Source organism: Ammospiza caudacuta, chromosome 15 (genome assembly GCF_027887145.1).
Source record: "Ammospiza caudacuta isolate bAmmCau1 chromosome 15, bAmmCau1.pri, whole genome shotgun sequence".
Lineage (NCBI taxonomy): Eukaryota > Metazoa > Chordata > Aves > Passeriformes > Passerellidae > Ammospiza > Ammospiza caudacuta.
Window position 1 is genome coordinate 19,693,122 of NC_080607.1, and position 17,556 is coordinate 19,710,677.

General features: G+C 37.5%; 1 protein-coding gene across 2 annotated transcripts in view; it reads left to right on the forward strand.

Annotated features, from left to right (window-relative positions):
- Positions 1-17,556, forward strand: part of SULF2 (sulfatase 2) — a 52,191-nt gene that overhangs the window by 19,486 nt on the left and 15,149 nt on the right. For both annotated transcript variants that reach the window (XM_058814540.1, XM_058814539.1), the window contains exons 6-11: positions 2,544-2,694; positions 4,585-4,760; positions 7,136-7,264; positions 8,205-8,261; positions 8,948-9,077; positions 15,111-15,318. In XM_058814540.1, coding sequence (XP_058670523.1) covers positions 2,544-2,694; positions 4,585-4,760; positions 7,136-7,264; positions 8,205-8,261; positions 8,948-9,077; positions 15,111-15,318 — 851 coding nt within the window. The remainder of the gene's footprint in view (positions 1-2,543; positions 2,695-4,584; positions 4,761-7,135; positions 7,265-8,204; positions 8,262-8,947; positions 9,078-15,110; positions 15,319-17,556) is intronic.

Below are 17,556 nucleotides of genomic sequence, written 5' to 3' on the forward strand. Positions count from 1 at the left end.
TGTTCCCAAATTCTAGGGAATCTCAGTAACAGATAAATCTGTCAATGATAAAAGGTTGCGGGCAGTTCTTACTGTTTCATTGTCATGTGGATGTTGTAAGGAAGGATCAGAATGGAGTGGAATAGTTACAAATTGCCCTAAAACAATAAGCAATACCCTGAACAAAGTCTTTTCCTGGTCCCCAAAGCAGAAGGCAGTACACCAGGTGGTATGATCCTCCACCTTTCCCTGTGGTAGTGCTGGTGAAGTCTGTAAGTGGATTCTGTGGAAAAGAAAAGCCAAAGAAATGTGGGAGGCTAGTGCTTGGTATTGACAGATGTATATACTGCATCATGTGGCATTGCTAGTAATAACCAAAAACCAGTGGTATGGATTTTAGTTCAGCGTGCTGCTTTGCTTCTGAGCTCTGATATGTACTTCTGTAGCTAATTTATGCTGCTGTTCTCTTGATTCTTTACCATGTTCTGACTGGTATGACCATTCTGCCCTATACTGCAGACTCTCTCCCTCTCATTCTGTAGAGCTTCTCTCTGTGTGTACCGGCACTCTTGTCTTGTTTTAAAATTATTCACAGAGCAAATCCCTCAGCTACATGGTTTTCCTTTATTGCTGCCTATATTGTGAGCTGTAGAGAATGTGGCAGCTGGGCAATTTAACAGTGGTTAGAAATGTTACTTCAGTGGAGGGTACATGTTACCACCCATCTTTTTCAAGGTCAAATCTGTCTGGGGCTTCCCTTCTAGGTACTTCAGAAGAAGTTGTCTCAGCTAGCTTCTAGGAATGTTAATTTTTGTGTTTTTCCTATAAGACAGACAAATCTGTTAAGGATTAAAGGGTTACATTTGTCGTAATCAAGGAAATTTGTGGGCTTTGGTTGGATTAAATAGTGGGAGATTTCAAATCAGCCAAGAAGTCACGAAGTAAGCGGAAAAGGAGTTTGCGAAGCATTTTTGATTCATTCTGGACATCACAGAGCAACAGTTTCCATAATTGTCAGCATTTTCAAAGAGGCAATGTTATTATTTCAACCACAATAACATTCTGAAATTCAAGAGAATATTAACAGTACAGAGAGAATAGGCACCAGCCCTTTCCTCCCTGTATGAAGAAGCCTCCCCTTGCCAAATATGCACATTTTTCAGATAGCATCTAACAGAGGCTTTCTGCATAAAAAATGTCACTGTCAGATTATTAGTTTAATATTTGTATTAAATCTCATAAGACTGTCACATTCAAAGATGCATTATATATACAGTATTTTGATGAGAAGTTTCAACATATATGATTTTTTAGCTCAATAACTTTTAATAACCTTGCTGCTCTGTTGCCTATACAAAACCAAAAGTAGAAATTTCTCAAATAGGGATTTATTAGGATATTCTGTGCTGCTAATAGGAAAGTAAATGAGTATGTACATTTGCATAGACTGAGGTTATTGCTTTGAATGAAAAAAGGAAGCCTAACCAAATTACATAGGAAAAGTAATTTTTAATGTTTTAGACTCTGCACATGATGTGTTTGACCCATGATGTAAAGAAATTGTAAAACGTGGTCTTTAACCTGAAGTAATATAAGGAATAAATATGGTACATAAGAATAATATTTCTTGTAAATGTAAGCTATAATAATAGCTTTTAGTGAGTTGGTCATCCAGAGAGTTGACATCATGGTGGTAAAATAAATCTTTTATTTAGGTTCCGCTAAACTAAAGTTATGTAATTATGCATAGAAAAGTGAATCCTGGGACTTCCAACCATGTGAAACTATGGGCAATATTTTTCCTCATCACTTTAATGATGTCCCAGAACCATGAGAACTTGGAGGGACAATGAGATTCTAGGGGGACATTGAACCAATTTCTTAAGATTTTGCCAGGACTTCAAGCGAAGAAGCTGGTGGCTGGAATGAGTCCTTAAAATACAGCCATATTTCCTAATCCCACTTTTTTTCACAGGTCTTTAAAGTCTGGCAATTTGTCCACTTCTGCTGCTCACATGCAATTGGATATCAGTAGGCGGAGTGCCTGTGTTCTTCTGGTGCATAAGTGTGACAATATTCAAGTAACCAGCCGTGCTGAACCCTAAAAGGCTGTTAAAGAACATAGTAGAACCTTTACAGCAAGTTCTATAGTTGTTTTGAAACAGCTTGCACAAGGCATAGTATTTGGTGCTAATGTGGGCAGAGTGAAAACAAAGCAATTGCATGAATAGAAGCTCTGGAATACATGCTTCATCCTGATCATACTCATGGAGTTTAGTCTTCTGAGGCTAAGTCTCTTGGCCTTGAAATATGTACTTGTTAGCTTGGAATCGCTGGAAAGACAATATGTGTTTAATGTTTACATAGATTTTATTTCCCCCCAAGTAGTTTTCATTTTCCCATGCTTCATAACATGAAAGTAGAAGACATTTCAAAAGTACTCTTAATATTTTCTCGTGTACCTCAGATAATACTTCCTATAGTGTTGATCAAATGGAAATTAATAATTTCTATGACTTTTTTCTACTTGGCTAAAACATTGTGGTGTTCTCTCTGTCCCTTAGTACTCCCAGTTATAATTATGCTCCAAACCCAGACAAGCACTGGATAATGAGGTACACTGGTCCCATGAAACCTATACACATGGAGTTCACTAACATGCTACAGAGAAAGCGCCTTCAAACACTCATGTCTGTAGATGACTCTATGGAGATGGTAAGATTAATAGTCACTTTTGTTTTGTTTTTTGGCTAAACAACAAAGTTTTTGTTTAGTGAGTTAAGCTTCACTTTGTCCTTCATATGAAGATAAAGGAGAAAGAAGGAGAAGGAAGACTTTAACAGTTTTTTAATAATGTGTAATCCTTCTCTCCTCTGATCGTTTTGTCTCTTTATTCAATGTGTAAGGTTCCTCATCTAAAGACAGGTACCCTGAGTTGGGTGGTGTGAGCAAGCTGATTTTTTGCCCCAGAACCACTACTGATAAAGGAGAAGGGAAAGAGATTGCCTGAAAAAGTAGACATCATCAATCTGAGAAATGTACCCCCTGATAAAGTGGTCCTACAACATGTTGGAAATAACTACCTAAATGTGTGGCTATTTTGATCTTGTAACACTGAGCTTCTGAGAGAAGAAACCAGCAGCAGCAAAAAGTGATGATACAGGAGTCCTAAGTGGAATGACCCCAGAGGAGGTTAAATATTGGAAGTAAATAAATAAGTAGATTAGTACTTTTAAAATTGTCTGCATCATGTAACAATGAGATTTCTTAATGCAAACTATGTGTCTTCAACAAAATGTATGGATTCACTGAAAGCTATGCTGAAGAATGGTTTTGCAGATTTAAAGGTGTTGCAATTTTTCTGCTTATCTCTTGGCATTCTTATTCAAAAAAGGTAGAACATAAAATTAGAGGAGTCCTCTAAGGCAAAAATGAGATTATGTAGATGGCATTGCATAAGCTTGTTACTAGTGTCTTATAATTTCTGATTCAGGCAACTATGATCTCTGCTTCATGTTAATGAAGCTCTTTAGATGGATCAGACACCAGCATTAGGGGAAATGGGTGATTTTACCACGCAATTTGAATTTTCTGTTTAGTAAAAGGGTTTCACTCTGGGTGATTCATGGCAGGCAAAATCAGTTAGGTTGGTTTTTAGTTTTAATTACCAAGTTAGCCCAATTTCCAGGTTTTTTTCTACTGAATTATGTGTGTTACTAGTTTTTCAAAATTAAAAAGAAAAAACAAAACAATCTCACACTCAAAAAAAGCAAAACAAAAAAGAACAACCCCCAAAAAAACCCAAACAAAAATCCCCAAAAACAAAAACCCAAAAAAGCCTAACTAGCAAACAAAACAACCTGAAAAAGAACCAAAAATGAACTCCCAAATCAACACAACAGGTTTTCTCCTGTGCTAATGTTTTGCACCTGTGTGAGGCTCCACTTTGGTGGTATCCCACCACCTTCTCACCTTTCTTAAATGAAAATGTCACATAAAAATTGATCTTTGATGCTAAAGTTGGTACATTTCACATAGTATCTTATGTAAATCTGTAGAAGTATTCACATTAAAATCTCCTCCTAATTCTCCATAGTGAGAGAGTATGACTGAGTGGTTTTTATCTGGAAAATATTTTGCAAATATTCTGCATAATGGGGAGTCATTTGTCTGAAGGCAAGATTGTTGAGTGCTGCCTGAATATGTGTGAGATTCAAAGGGCTGTCATTTTATTAAAACTGCTTGCTGCAAGAAGAAGGTAAAAGAGAAAATTTTGAAATGACAGCTTTAAACTTTTATCTCTGTTACTGTATGTATTTAGTACTATCTTGACAGCTGTCATGCAAAATACTGAACCCAAACATTTTTGAAATGGCCTGCTATTGTGTTTTTACCTTAAAAGAGAATTTTGTCTTGTAATAGCCACAATATTCAGTTAGTAAAATTAAGATGTGATTATGTATTATTCAGAGTGGTTCATTATGGTAACTCAGTGCTATCTTTAATTGTTTGTATGTTACACATAGGCGGAAAGTGATATGCAGCATTCCACATGTAGAGCTACTCAGTGGAATAAATTTCATATTTTGTTTTGCTTTTTTTCAGATTTACAATATGTTGGCTGAAACAGGAGAACTGGAAAATACATATCTAATATACACAGCAGACCATGGTTATCATATTGGACAGTTTGGGCTGGTGAAGGGGAAGTCCATGCCATATGAGTTTGATATCAGAGTCCCTTTCTATGTCCGAGGACCAAATGTGGAGGCTGGGTCCTTGTAAGTTCTTTGCATTTGTGTGTGTTGTAGTGTGAAAACTTCATGTTCATGTCTCTAGTTCTATTGACCTGGCAGCCAAATGGAGGCACAAAATTCTGCCCATTCTGCTTGATTTTGGCAGAAAATTATGTCTCTTCAGAAAGCAGAACTGATAGCACAGGATGGTATAACAAACTCAAGGCCATCGTCTTTTTGCTTGCATGGGTGTGCAGCACAAGCCACTGCACTTTTGTGGATATAGTTGAAAAATCACTTTTAATTTTGTCCAATGTAGGAGACGCATTCTTTTGAGTAGTGCAAATTATACATATAACTGTCATTTTAAAGTTAAGAAATATACTGTATAATGTAGACAGTTATTGCTGAACATTTGAGTCACTTGTTTCACTTTATAAAGACCAATTCATATATTAACATCCAGAAAATAATCTGTTTGGCTCATTCTCTGAGACTACATGGTTAGAGCTGTTATTTGGATGCACACAAGCGTGCATAGTATAACCGTTAATTAAAATGGTAGCTTTGATCAGCTAAAAAATTAAGTAAATACACTTTCTAAGCAATTATTTCAGATAGCAAAACTTTGCACTTAGGTAATGATTTTGGACACAGTGCCATAAATTGCTGCCTAATATTTATATGAGTGTGCATGACTTAGCATAATTAACGCACACAATCTTCCACACACAATTTTTTCTTCACCGCAGAGGAATGGATCTAGTGTATAATATGATAGCAGATATCATGTGCTGGTTAAATTCATTGATTCACATTATCTGAAGGCAGAAAAATGTTAAATTCTGTAGATGTTGCACTCTGTTTCTGATTTATTTTCAGCAGTTTTGCATGTGAAAAAACCAATATTCTCTAAAGAGCAGGGAGGGATTCCTCACTTGGGACTAAACATATTACCTCAGCACTGAATGAGTTTTGTTTGCAGCAGCCCAGAATTTCAAATGAACTGGAATAACCTTTTGAAAACCTGCTCTCTTTCACTTGGACTGCACTTTTTGGCCTTCCTGGAGAGTCAATGCTAACATGGCCCAAGTGACTGAGCTAGTGCCTCTGCAACGTATAAGGCTAGAGACCAGCCACATTGTGTCTACTGTAGTTCTAGGATCTGTACACCCAGATATCCATAAAAGCTCTGAAACTTTCCCACTGAATTTTATTTTTCAAAGACTTCTGAAGATGAAAACACGTTTCTGTTAGAATTGAAAGAATCAGCCTGACAAGATCTTAACAGAACAGAGCCTGTCACAGTAGAGCAAATAGGAAGAACAGGATATAACACCTTGCAGAGGGAATACATCAGAAAATAAATTAGTCTTCCCTCTCAGCCTGATTTTCTTTAAATGGTAGAACTTCTGTCATCCATCCTGTTTTGTGTGAACCTTATGTTTTCCCTGCAGAATAATTGTTATGACTCCCTTTTGGTACCAGAGAAATTTTAACAGCAATACCATAGCAAGTCATTACTAACCTCTCATTTCAGTTACCAAATATGCTACATCATAATTATTAGTAATTAATATCAAATCAGGTACATCAATTTAATTAATCACCTATGTTCTTGTCAGTCCTGGTTTGCTTACTCTTTCAAAGATGTAGTAATTTAAAAATAGTATCTCATTAAATAGTATGACTTTAACAGCTTTCTTCTGTCCTGAATTTCAGCTGGAATTCTGCACTAATATTTATTGCAGCCCATCTGGCCCCATCCTTTCTTTGTGCCTGTACATCATAACAAAGTAATTCTACATGCTTTTTCTTCATAACTCTTCAACCCTATGCATAACTCTTCAACCTTTTTTCTTCATCCCTTTCCTTTTTCTGTCTCACACTGTAAATTAACAGTCACTTTTAGTTGTTACTAGTGCCTAGCAATATATTTCTCACATTTTCTTCAGAACATGCCTACTGTGATAGGAACTGAAGTGCTCATTTCTATACCAGATTTTGAAACAGGTAAGCCATGTGCTACCTACCAAATCTACTTTTTAAGAAAGTCATCTTTCTTAAAAAGTAGATTTGGCATATTTGGCAGGCATTTTCATTCTGTAAGACACCCAAACAGTTTTTCCAATGGTTTTTAAACTGTCTTGTGCAAAAATTAACTAACTTTACCTTATGAATTACTTTGCTTTCTCAAAAATGCTCTGGACTAAAGTTTTAAATATTTGTATTAGTCCCCTTGAGGCTATGCAACTAATCTATATATTATATGTTAATTCCCTTCATGGAAAAGAATCAGAATGTGTCCTTTTATTTGCAGGTGTCACAAAATAAGCCTTTTCAGGTCTTTGGACTCTGTGGAAGCTGGAGTCGGTATTATTGCCTAGACTTTAAACTGTTTTGTCTTTTTTTTTTTTCAGGAATCCTCACATTGTGTTGAATATTGATCTTGCACCTACAATTCTAGATATTGCTGGATTGGATATTCCATCTGATATGGATGGTAAATCCATTCTAAAGCTGCTGGATTCTGAGAGACCGGTAAATAGGTAAGAAATGAAAATGTTGCATGGAAACATGCATGTGTTTGTACGAGAGACTGAACAAGTGTTCAGCAGCATGCAGAAAATTTAAAGGAAAATGTAATAAAATCACCATCTGTCTGAGTATATCATTCACTGGAAAGTCTGAAGACTATTTGGCATATACAGCTCACTTCAGTTATTTATTTTCATTTTGGCATGTTCATATTCTAGATGTATGGCATGCATGGCATCTGTACATACTAAATGTAGTCTATGTAGAAGTGAGAGGGCTACACATGGAGGTCTTTGGCTACGTAAGTTATATATTTAAATGTCTTCATGGCATCATTTGTAGCAAAGCATTTCATATTGAATATTTTTTAGTAAAATAATTGAAGACAATGGTTGTGTATCAGACTGTAATATAAAGACAGGCTAGCACTCAAAATTGTGGTTTTTAAAGACTTCCCATCAGTACTTTCATTGGAAAAAGACTGAGGAGGAGAATTAGACTTGATGGAGAATCCTTCGAAGAGAAAATCAGCAGAAAAAGGGAAGGAGAACTATTTGCTTTACAAGTAGCTGGGTGGAGGGAAAGGGGGAATGGAGCAGATGCTTTAGAATAGGATACTTTTTGGGTAGATGCAGGGTAAGAGCCCAAATATGAGTCAGGAAGTCCCGATTTAATTTGTGATCCTTTGTGAACAAAGAAAATTCAGTTAATCTCTTGTCTTCAACACACTTATGTTGAAGAAATTGTCTTGTGAATTTAGTTCCTGTGAGAGAAATATATCCTGTGTTTTCAGTGGAGAGGCATAGGTTCCTGCTTCATAGAGCTGGATGTCCTCTTGTGCAGTTATGTGGCATGTTTCTTGTTGGAATTAGGGGTGGGGCAGAAAACTGGGGCATAAATTGGTTACTGGTTTTGTGGGAATTGCGTCTTCCTCTCCTCGTTTCCTCCCAGGTTTCATTTAAAGAAAAAGATGAAGGTATGGAGAGACTCGTTCCTTGTGGAAAGAGGGTAAGGAAAGTGTTAATCACAAAGCCCAGTCTTATTAAATAGAAGGATGTTGAATAGCTAAAGCCAAAGCAGCACTCTGCTGCAGTCCAAAGCCATTTAGCTGTGCCAGCAGGGACACGGCTGTAGTATGCCTAATGGCAGTGATTGTAGGGAATGGATGGCCTCTGCCTACAGCCTGCATAAATGTGCTCTTGTGCTGGGGGAAGGGAAATTTACTTGGATTGAGAGATGGGAAGGCATCCCAATTTGCTCTCAGCTGCTGTCCTCCAATCCTCCTGCTTGTATTACGGGATTATGAACAACCCTTCCTCTCTGCATCTTCATCTGCTGGCCATTCCCTCTGCACCTCTGCCTTAGTACATAAATGGGGGCAAGAGGGGTTTCCAAAGTGCAGCCCTGTAGAATGTGATGTGGTCTCTCTGTATTGACAGTTGTCACTGCCTAACACTCAGGCATGTAACAGAGTGTCTTGACTTTATATGTTTTTATATGCTCCCTGAGAGTAGGACATGAATAACTTGTGTGTTATTGGACAGGCTAAATCTAGTTTCCACTGGACTGTTACGTTTTGGCTACCAGAGAGGCTATGGACATGGAAAATAACTACTCCTCTGACTCTTTTCAGCTAACTGTATTTGTGTGTTGGAGTTAATATTAATGTAAGAATATTTTTTTTTCTTTTCCAGTAAACTGCTGCATAAAAGGGAGAATGAGAAGGTAGATGCCCAAGAAGAAAACTTTCTACCCAAATACCAGCGTGTGAAAGACCTCTGTCAGCGAGCTGAGTATCAAACAGCTTGTGAACAGCTTGGCCAGGTAGGGCATTGTTATCCCTGACTGCAATTAAGCAGTTGTAATTGGGCTAAGCTCAGCACCTTCACTGTGTCAATGTTCTTCACCTCATCATCGATGCCAGTGTATAAATCAAATGGCTCGTTCTGTGACCTTTACTCAAATCTTTATTACAGCATTTATGAGATTGACTGTCAGTCAGGAAATTGCTGATTCAAGTGTTCTGTATTGATTCCTGACTACCACTAAGAAAACCGCATAGGCTGTTTTAAAGTTTTATTTTCCAAAGAGAATGTGGTTTGGGATTACTTAGTGCTGAGAAGCTACAATGTACATAACAGATTGGCTTTTTAAAATACATACAGCTTGCTTTGCTTCAGATTCTCTTCCATTCTTTAATTAATTTTGCTGTTGCTACTTGAAATTACATATAGTAATGGGAAGCTAAAATTCTGTTAACTCAGTATATCCCTGCTCTTAACAAAAACACAGTGGGAAAACACACATGCAGTTATGAGTGTATATGGGCATAAAGCTCATTGACTGTGTGTCATTTCCCTTGTTGCATAATTGTTTTGGGCAGATATGACAATATGTTCACTTTAGATACAAGTTACATAGAAGAAATTAATGGAAAAAAAACAGGATATTATCAATACATGGTCTTGACATACACAGGAGAGGATTTTAAGAATTTTTCTGGGCGGTGCAAAAGCAAAGCATGGCTATCTCCAGAGAATTCACCACTTTTGGCTAAATTGACTCTGTGTCGTTGCTCTCTCGTGCAGGTGTGGGCCAGAGAACCCCTTTCCAAGGACTGTAATACATTCTGTGGAGAAAGGGGTGAAGGTAAATGGGCCCACATGCTAATGTGTCTGTTATCACACTGGCATTACCTCATATTCTGGCAGCCCAGAGGGCTGTCAGGATGAGTTAGTCTGTGGAATATAACTGTTCTTGCAGACATGATATGAATGACTTACCAAGCAATAGTCAGTAATGGGCTACTTAGGCTGCAGTAGTTAATTTTTTTACTGTCAAAGGCCAGACTCCATACTTCTGGCTTTACTGATCATGTAGTTCAGTGCACCTGTGAAATGAGTCCATTGTTCCTTAGGTGTTTGGATCCAATTTATATATATAAGAATTTTTCAGATGTTCTTTTCCTCCTGTGGCTAATATGTCAGATTTAGTACACAGAGCAATTATAATGTTCTGTATTGTAAAAATACTAAACTTAAAGGAATACTATATGCAGTAATTTATTGTCATCAGAAGTCTTGAGCTGAAATTTGAGCTGAATGGGAGCAAGCCATTGTTTTATGAATTTGCAATGTTATTTGAGGAACTTGAAGAAAAGTTATTTTTTCCACTACAACATTATCCAGTAAATAGGATGAGGAAATATAGCTTTCCCCACCGCCCTCCCACCCCCTTATCACTATTTTTCAAGAGAAGTATAAAATGTCAACTCCATAGTCAAAATTACCAATAAATTCTGCAGTATAGATGTGCTATTAAGAGATGCTTGTGCTGCATCCTCATTGTCAGGAGACAGAGAGAAGAATTGTTTTGAGCAATTTGGTCAGGCATAATAGGAAGTGATAGGATGAAATTAAGCAAAAAAAAAAGAAATTTATGTTGCACGTCAGAAAAAATTGCCAAACAATCAAGTCAATTAAAATCTGTGAAAGGCTTTTAAGGTATTCTCAATCCTTCTAACCTCTACTCTAGAGAATATGTCCTAGTAGTCTATCTTAGTAGTCTATCTAGACAATAGGAATGCTGGGAGATGAATGTGCTTATTTGAGGATAAGTTGTGTCTAAATATGGGTGCACCCAAAATGTCTTTAGAGTGAAGGAAGTCTAACTTCTCAAATGACAAATGGGTGTTGTCTGTTTTCTGGTGCTGTTCATAGCTCTGCACAATACGAGCCCAAGCTAATAACATACCACTGCCTTGGGGAGTTGATGTTATGCAGATGCAGTGGTTATTTAGCAGATGTCTTCTGATGCTGCAGGACACTATATAACACTACTTGGAGTGTTCAGTATGAAAAGTGAATTTTCATATTCTAATGCAAAGATAAGTACCCATCTGGGTCAGAATTAGTTGAAAGCTTGCTGAAGTCATTGGAACTCTTTCTTTTGACTTAAGCAAGTTTTGGGACCTGCTATTTCATGTGCAGAGAAATCTGAGCGGTCCCAGGGAATCTGAAGTGTGAGCCCGAGACAAGAAGCACAAATGGAGATCAAAGACTCAGAAGGGGAGTGAAGGATAAGAGACAAGGGCAGAGCTTAAAGGAGAGGTCAAGAAAGGAGAGGTAAATAAAGCTTTGAATATGAAATAGAGAATTTGAAATTCTGCTTTGTGAGCACGCAAGTTTGTGAATACAGGTCTACTGCCACAAAGTGATTTTTGCAAATCTCTGTCACCCTCCTTAACCCATATTTGTTTTGATAAGAGAGTGGCAAGATCATGGAGAAGAGGTTATTCATAATGTCTAAAACCTTGTTTCACAGTCCACTATGTGGAATTTTTTTGACATCACTAATATATGTAAATTCTTCTGAGAGCAATGAGAATCTGTGTGTTGCTATATTTTCTTTTCCAGTTATTAGGGTTTGATGTGTGGTAGTTATTTGCATCCAACAAAGGGTGACTGTAGAGTCAGATGAAAGAGCAGCTCAGCATTTATATTCAAGGATTTAAAAGAGATGAGCTCTTCCCAAATGAATTAAAAAAGAAAAAAAATTATCCTAGTACCTAATGGCTTCCGTGAATTTTTTTTCTTTTTAGTGTAGTTTGGCCTTTCATCCAAAGCTGGCTAGTGAGTGGAAGCTGACCCACTTTTATCTAGTAGCCTGCATTAATGTGCTTGTGTGGAAGCCAATTATGATACCAGCATTGCTCTGTAGAGTATTCCCAGCAACACGTACAGTATCATAACAACAGCTACACAAAATCTCCCTTTAAGTAAGTTGCCAGTTTTGTGCACAAGGAAGAGAAAAGATAAACATTTGGTAAACATGCAATACCTGCAGCAGTGCTGATTGCTATAGGGAATCTGTGCTGTACATGTGAGAGCTCTCAAAATTAAAAGACGGTAATTTTTTATTTATCAGGACCTGGCATAGTACAATAATACTGCTAACTCCTGAAGAGAAATAGTTGCCTGATTTCACATTATTTCATTTTCAAATATGTTTTATTTTTGAAGATTTATTTACATGCATATCTGATACAAGTAGAAATTGTCTTTAAATAGCATTAGAAGTATCATTTTATATGACAGTTTTCACAGGCGAACATTGAAAATGCAAATGTTTGCACTTTGTTTCTTTCAGGTGTTCTGCAAATTAAAGGTTTGACATAGAGTCTTCCCTCCAATTGCTTTGTACTATGCCAGGATCATGGAGGGATACTCTCTTTTGTAACTGGCCTGAAGATATCATAAGTAAAAGCACATCCTTTACTTGCTTGGTGCCCCCAGTTCTCTCACATGACGTGGCATACCAGTGATGAAAACTATACTGATCAGTGTGTGCCTTCCTTGGCAGTTCAGAAAAGGCACCTCTACATCATATTCCTGATTCCATCACAATCATTATTAGTGCCAAGAGAAGAGCAATAGAAAAAAAAATTGCTTATATTTTCTCCTTTTTCTGAGGCCACTGTAGCTTGAGGTTGTATTGACCAGGCCTAGGAAACAGTGACAGTTTTTGGAAGGAATCTTTTTAAAAATTAGATCCAAAACTTTCTTCCTGTCTTTTTTGGTTCATTGTTACTTTGTTGTTAGCAGGGATATACCGAGGTTATGAAAGAATTTCTAATGTAATTTAGGTAGATCTGCACTGCAGTCATTCAGCAGTGGGGCCTGTTAATGCATACAATGTGCCCTTCAGCAAAGTTGTTGAGATGTTTTCACTGTAGCATACAGCTGCACTAAAACCTAAAGGATTTTTCCAGTTCACCTGGAGGGGAAAAAGGAGCATCAATCTCTTGACAAGAGATGAAAGAAATAGAAAAAAAATAAAATTTTTCTGGCCACACATCAGAGTACTTGCAGTAATTCTCATCGTGGCATTGAACTTGCCCTCTGTTGAAACATCATTTTTCATGTATTGAAATGTACTTAGAGCATAGAACTCTACAGAGCAGAAAATTATTTGTTTATATATTTTCAAAAATTATATTCAGATGAAATGGGAAGCAGCAATAAACATTTTTACATCTCTTATAGTTGTAAAAGAAAGTATTGCTTTTTCTAGTAAAGTAACTTTTAGTTCAAAGCTCAGTCTGTACATACATCAATCAGTGTTAGGCATTATAAAAGTAAGAGAGATTAAAAAGATATTAAATTAAAAGAAATTAAAACAGATATTAATTTGTTACTGAATCTAGGTAAATATCTACTGCTTTACAGATGAAGATAGTCCTGCAAAAATGTTATTGTCAGTATCTCTCCTTGATTAACCAATTCATTGTGTAAGTTAAGCTAGATTTATCTGCATCAGAGCAAGGCTTGGGCTGTACAGGAGGCTGAACACAGATACAGCTCAGGAGACTGGGCATCCAGGTGTCTGAGGAAATCAGTAGGCACACTATAAAATGGATTGTTTTAAATGAGAGGTTCTGCCACAGTGATAGGTAAATGTGGTGTTAATGGCCACTTCACTTTCGACTCCTATTAAAGTCTGATAATAAAAGCACAGTGATTTTGTTTTCTTACATGCATAGTACATGCTAATACATGCATACCTGCAAACAATGGAAAGAATGTCAATAAAAAATATATGCTTTGTTGTCCCAGCCTTTGCATACCTTGCTGTCCAAAGTGAAGTGGCTGAATCTCCCTCATAGAGCTGCAGGCTGCTGTAAAATATCATCTTCCCTGGAAGATGCTGCTGTTTTTATTTCTGTTCTTTTATTTGGAAAATTCTCAATATTCCAGTGAGTCCTGGAGGAACTAGTTTACAGGATTTTGTAATAGGGAAGAAGAGGAACATTTCTCAAGACTCAACAAGAAGCTGAGAGTTTCTGAGAAACTTTTTTTAAAGCAGGAGCAACTGTAAGAGGTTTTTTATGTGTCTCTAAGCCTCTGTAGGTAGCAAAGTGTTGATAAATTATGGAGTAGGTGAAATAATTTTGTGATGTACCTGGGAAGTGAGTGGAACTTCTGTGCCAGGTTGAAGGCAGCTAAACTCCCTTGCCCTTGGTACAGCTCTGACAGCAGCATGAAGGAGCTGTGAGCAAGTTACTTCAAGGTTTTGAGTATCAGAGTGAATTGGAAATTGGGAACATGTAATATTTTCTGTAGGTGGAGTGCGAGAGGGAGGGGTTTCTCACTTCAGACATCCATGCAGCTTATAAGTCAAGTGTGTGTTGATGGGGGGGGGCGAAGCTATTAAGAAAATCAATCCAGATGGAGATAAACTCGTGCAGCTGATCTGACCCTTTGAAAAGTCATTGAAGAGAAACAGGCGCTTTTGTAGAGCAATCTTGGAAAACACTTCATCCCTGAAGGAGTTCAAGGACATGTTGGATGGAGCTCTGAACAACCTGATCTGGTGAAAGGTGTCCCCCTGCATATGGCAGGGGAGTGGAACGAGATGTTCTTTAAGGCCCCTTCCAACCCAAGCCAGTACATGATTCTATCTGGAGAACTTCCATAAAGCTGGAAGGTTTTGGTCCCACTGTGCTGAGAGTTATATAAGACTCTCAGGATTAGGATACGACTTGAAGGTCCTTGGTTTATGCTGCAGTTATGCTTCTGAAAGTTGTCACTTGCCACCTTCATGTTTTTAGCTGTAGTATTGATTTTTAAAAGAAATTTCAGTTGTTCTGCCTCTAAGAGGCAAAATCAGAAACAAATGCAATGTTTTCCTGAAGTCTTGCTGTTTTGTCCGAAAATAAAATCTTACAAAAATCTGGTTTGATAATAGGTGATAGATGAGCCCCATTTTACTACAAGGAATATCTGATAAATTGCTGGAGCTGGCCATGAGACAGACCACAGTTGGGACAGATTTTTAATAACCAAATTCTTCTTCCAGAAATGGCAGTGTGTGGAAGATGCCAGTGGAAAACTCAAGCTGCACAAGTGCAAGGGAATGGCAGACTTGGCAGCTACAAGCAAAGGCAAAGGCACCTCCAATATTTTGCCCAAGTATTACAACAGGAACAGTGAAGACTGCAATTGTGAAGAGAACGAATACAAGCTGAGCCACATCAGACAGAGAAAGAAACTCTTCTCCAAGAAAAGTAAGCAAACCTACCGCATCTTCTGTCTCTGCCTTAGAAAGCTGTTGTTTGCTAACTCACATAATTGTCTTGACAACCATAGGCATTTAATTGTATTCGCATATTTCCTATGTATCTCAACCATGAAACAGCATGTCTCATATTGGACAATCAGAGTTGAGAATATCTGGCTGTAGGAAGAATGTTTCGTTCTGGGAAATGCAGTGTCCATGCTGAAAAGGCAAATTGCGGACAGTAACATAAGCTGTGGAACATGAACAGTGTTACACAGCAAATACTTCAATTTTCAGTAGCTCCTGCAATGCTTGGAACTGTTACTTCAGTAATTTATTTTCAATGTGTATACTTTGTTATTGAGGCTGCTTGCTTCTAACATCCTTTTCTTCTGCTCAGTCAGCAGAGACAAGGCTGACTTTTAATCAGACATAACAGCCAAAGGGGATGACTGGTTTCCTTGGCACAGGTTAGTGCTTTTTCAGAAAGCCCATTTTACTGACTCTGTAAAATCATAGTCAGACTAACATCTATATTTGAAGCATATAGTTTAATTATAGATTAGAGGTAAACAGCAACACGGAATTATTAGTTACTTGTAATGTTTCTTTCATCTCACTCCACAAATACAGAGCTTTAATTGTTTAGCAGATTAGTCTTTGTGTTTCAAGTTTGTGTCATGATATAAAGAGTTTAAATTTATTTTCTCCCATTGTATTTTTCTTGCAAGCTGATTAGTAGTTACTAAGCAAATTCTGAGTTGAAAAACAATTAGTGGTTCCATCCAGTATATTCGATGTTTAAATATGTGCTACGGCCAACAATCTGTAAAGAACACTAGAATTTATACTTATTTAACTATTTTTTTTTAAGTCACAGAAGGAATTAAGTCATGGGGAATCAACAGCAGTAGATGGAAGGCACTTAATGAGGACAGGAAAACAAAGTGAGGGCAATGTAATGCTATCTGATAATACTTAACAGTTACTTAAATACTTCTCATTGCTGCTTTCTAAACATTAACTAATTTTCACAACATGCAAAGGAGGTGGTTAAGTGTATAATTATCTTTAGTTTATGTATGTAGAAAGTTAAGGTAAAAAAAAGTGAAACTTGCTCCCTCAGAGGGATCAGAATGGTGCTTTTCCCTTGTGTTCTGCTCAGATGAGACAGAGTTTATACTACACCCTTCAGCTCATTAGCCTCATTGAACCTTAAGGCATAAACTTCAGCAACACAAAACAGGATCTTGACAATCACATAGTCATTGCTTGTGTCCAAAGTAAAGTATTTGCCTCCACAGATGCTTTGTTTTTCCCTCTTCCCACATCTGGGGTGTGCTGTACAGGGAAGAGGTTAGCTTGGACCTATTGACAGAGACCTTTTCATTGGTGTTGGCTATTCTTCTACCTGCACTTATCTAATAAATCACACACCAAATGTAAGTGAGCCCAAAGCTGTACAAGTCAAGGTGACATACCAAGTTTTTTCTAAATAGCTTATGTGGAAAACTGGACTATGGTTAGTTAAGAGAGTCACCTGGATACTCATGATGAGTATTTGCATTTTTATGACCTGTTCTGTGAGACTTGGGATAAAGTGTGTTCTGTGCTGGTTTGCATAATTGTTAGGGCACCTTTGGGGTCTGCTACTCAGAATTTGATGAGTGCATGAGATTGGATTGCAGCCCTGCTTGAATGCCAGTAAATGCTATTCATTAGTTTGAACCACTGCCAAACAGAAAACACAAGTTTCTAACTGGACTAAGGGTCATGTCCACATTAATGCAGTAGTTCCAAGCAGTAGCAAAGTTTTGAAGGAAATGTCCTGATCACTCATTTCTGTTGTGCATAACAGAGATAGATTTGCAAAAGGTCATCTTATTGCACTCCAATCTACAGTCATTTGCAAAAAAGCAGAATGGATGCCCTGCATCTATGGTGCATCAAGCCTGTTGTAAACCCTAATAGGGTATAAGGATTGGTCTTTCAGAAAGACTGAAATTGGTTACATATAGTGAGAACAGATGGTCTAAAAGACCAGACTAAATTGCTGGTACAGAGGCTGGTGCACCAGACATTTTGATAAAATAATTACATTCTAGTGTAGGTGTGGTTTAGAATGCATTTGCAGGTGCACCAGTGCATTTAGCAGGCAACTGCATTTTCTAAATTGAGTAAAGTCAGTTTCACAACAGGGCTGTGTCATATATGTGCGATTTGGACAATGTAAAAATACATAACT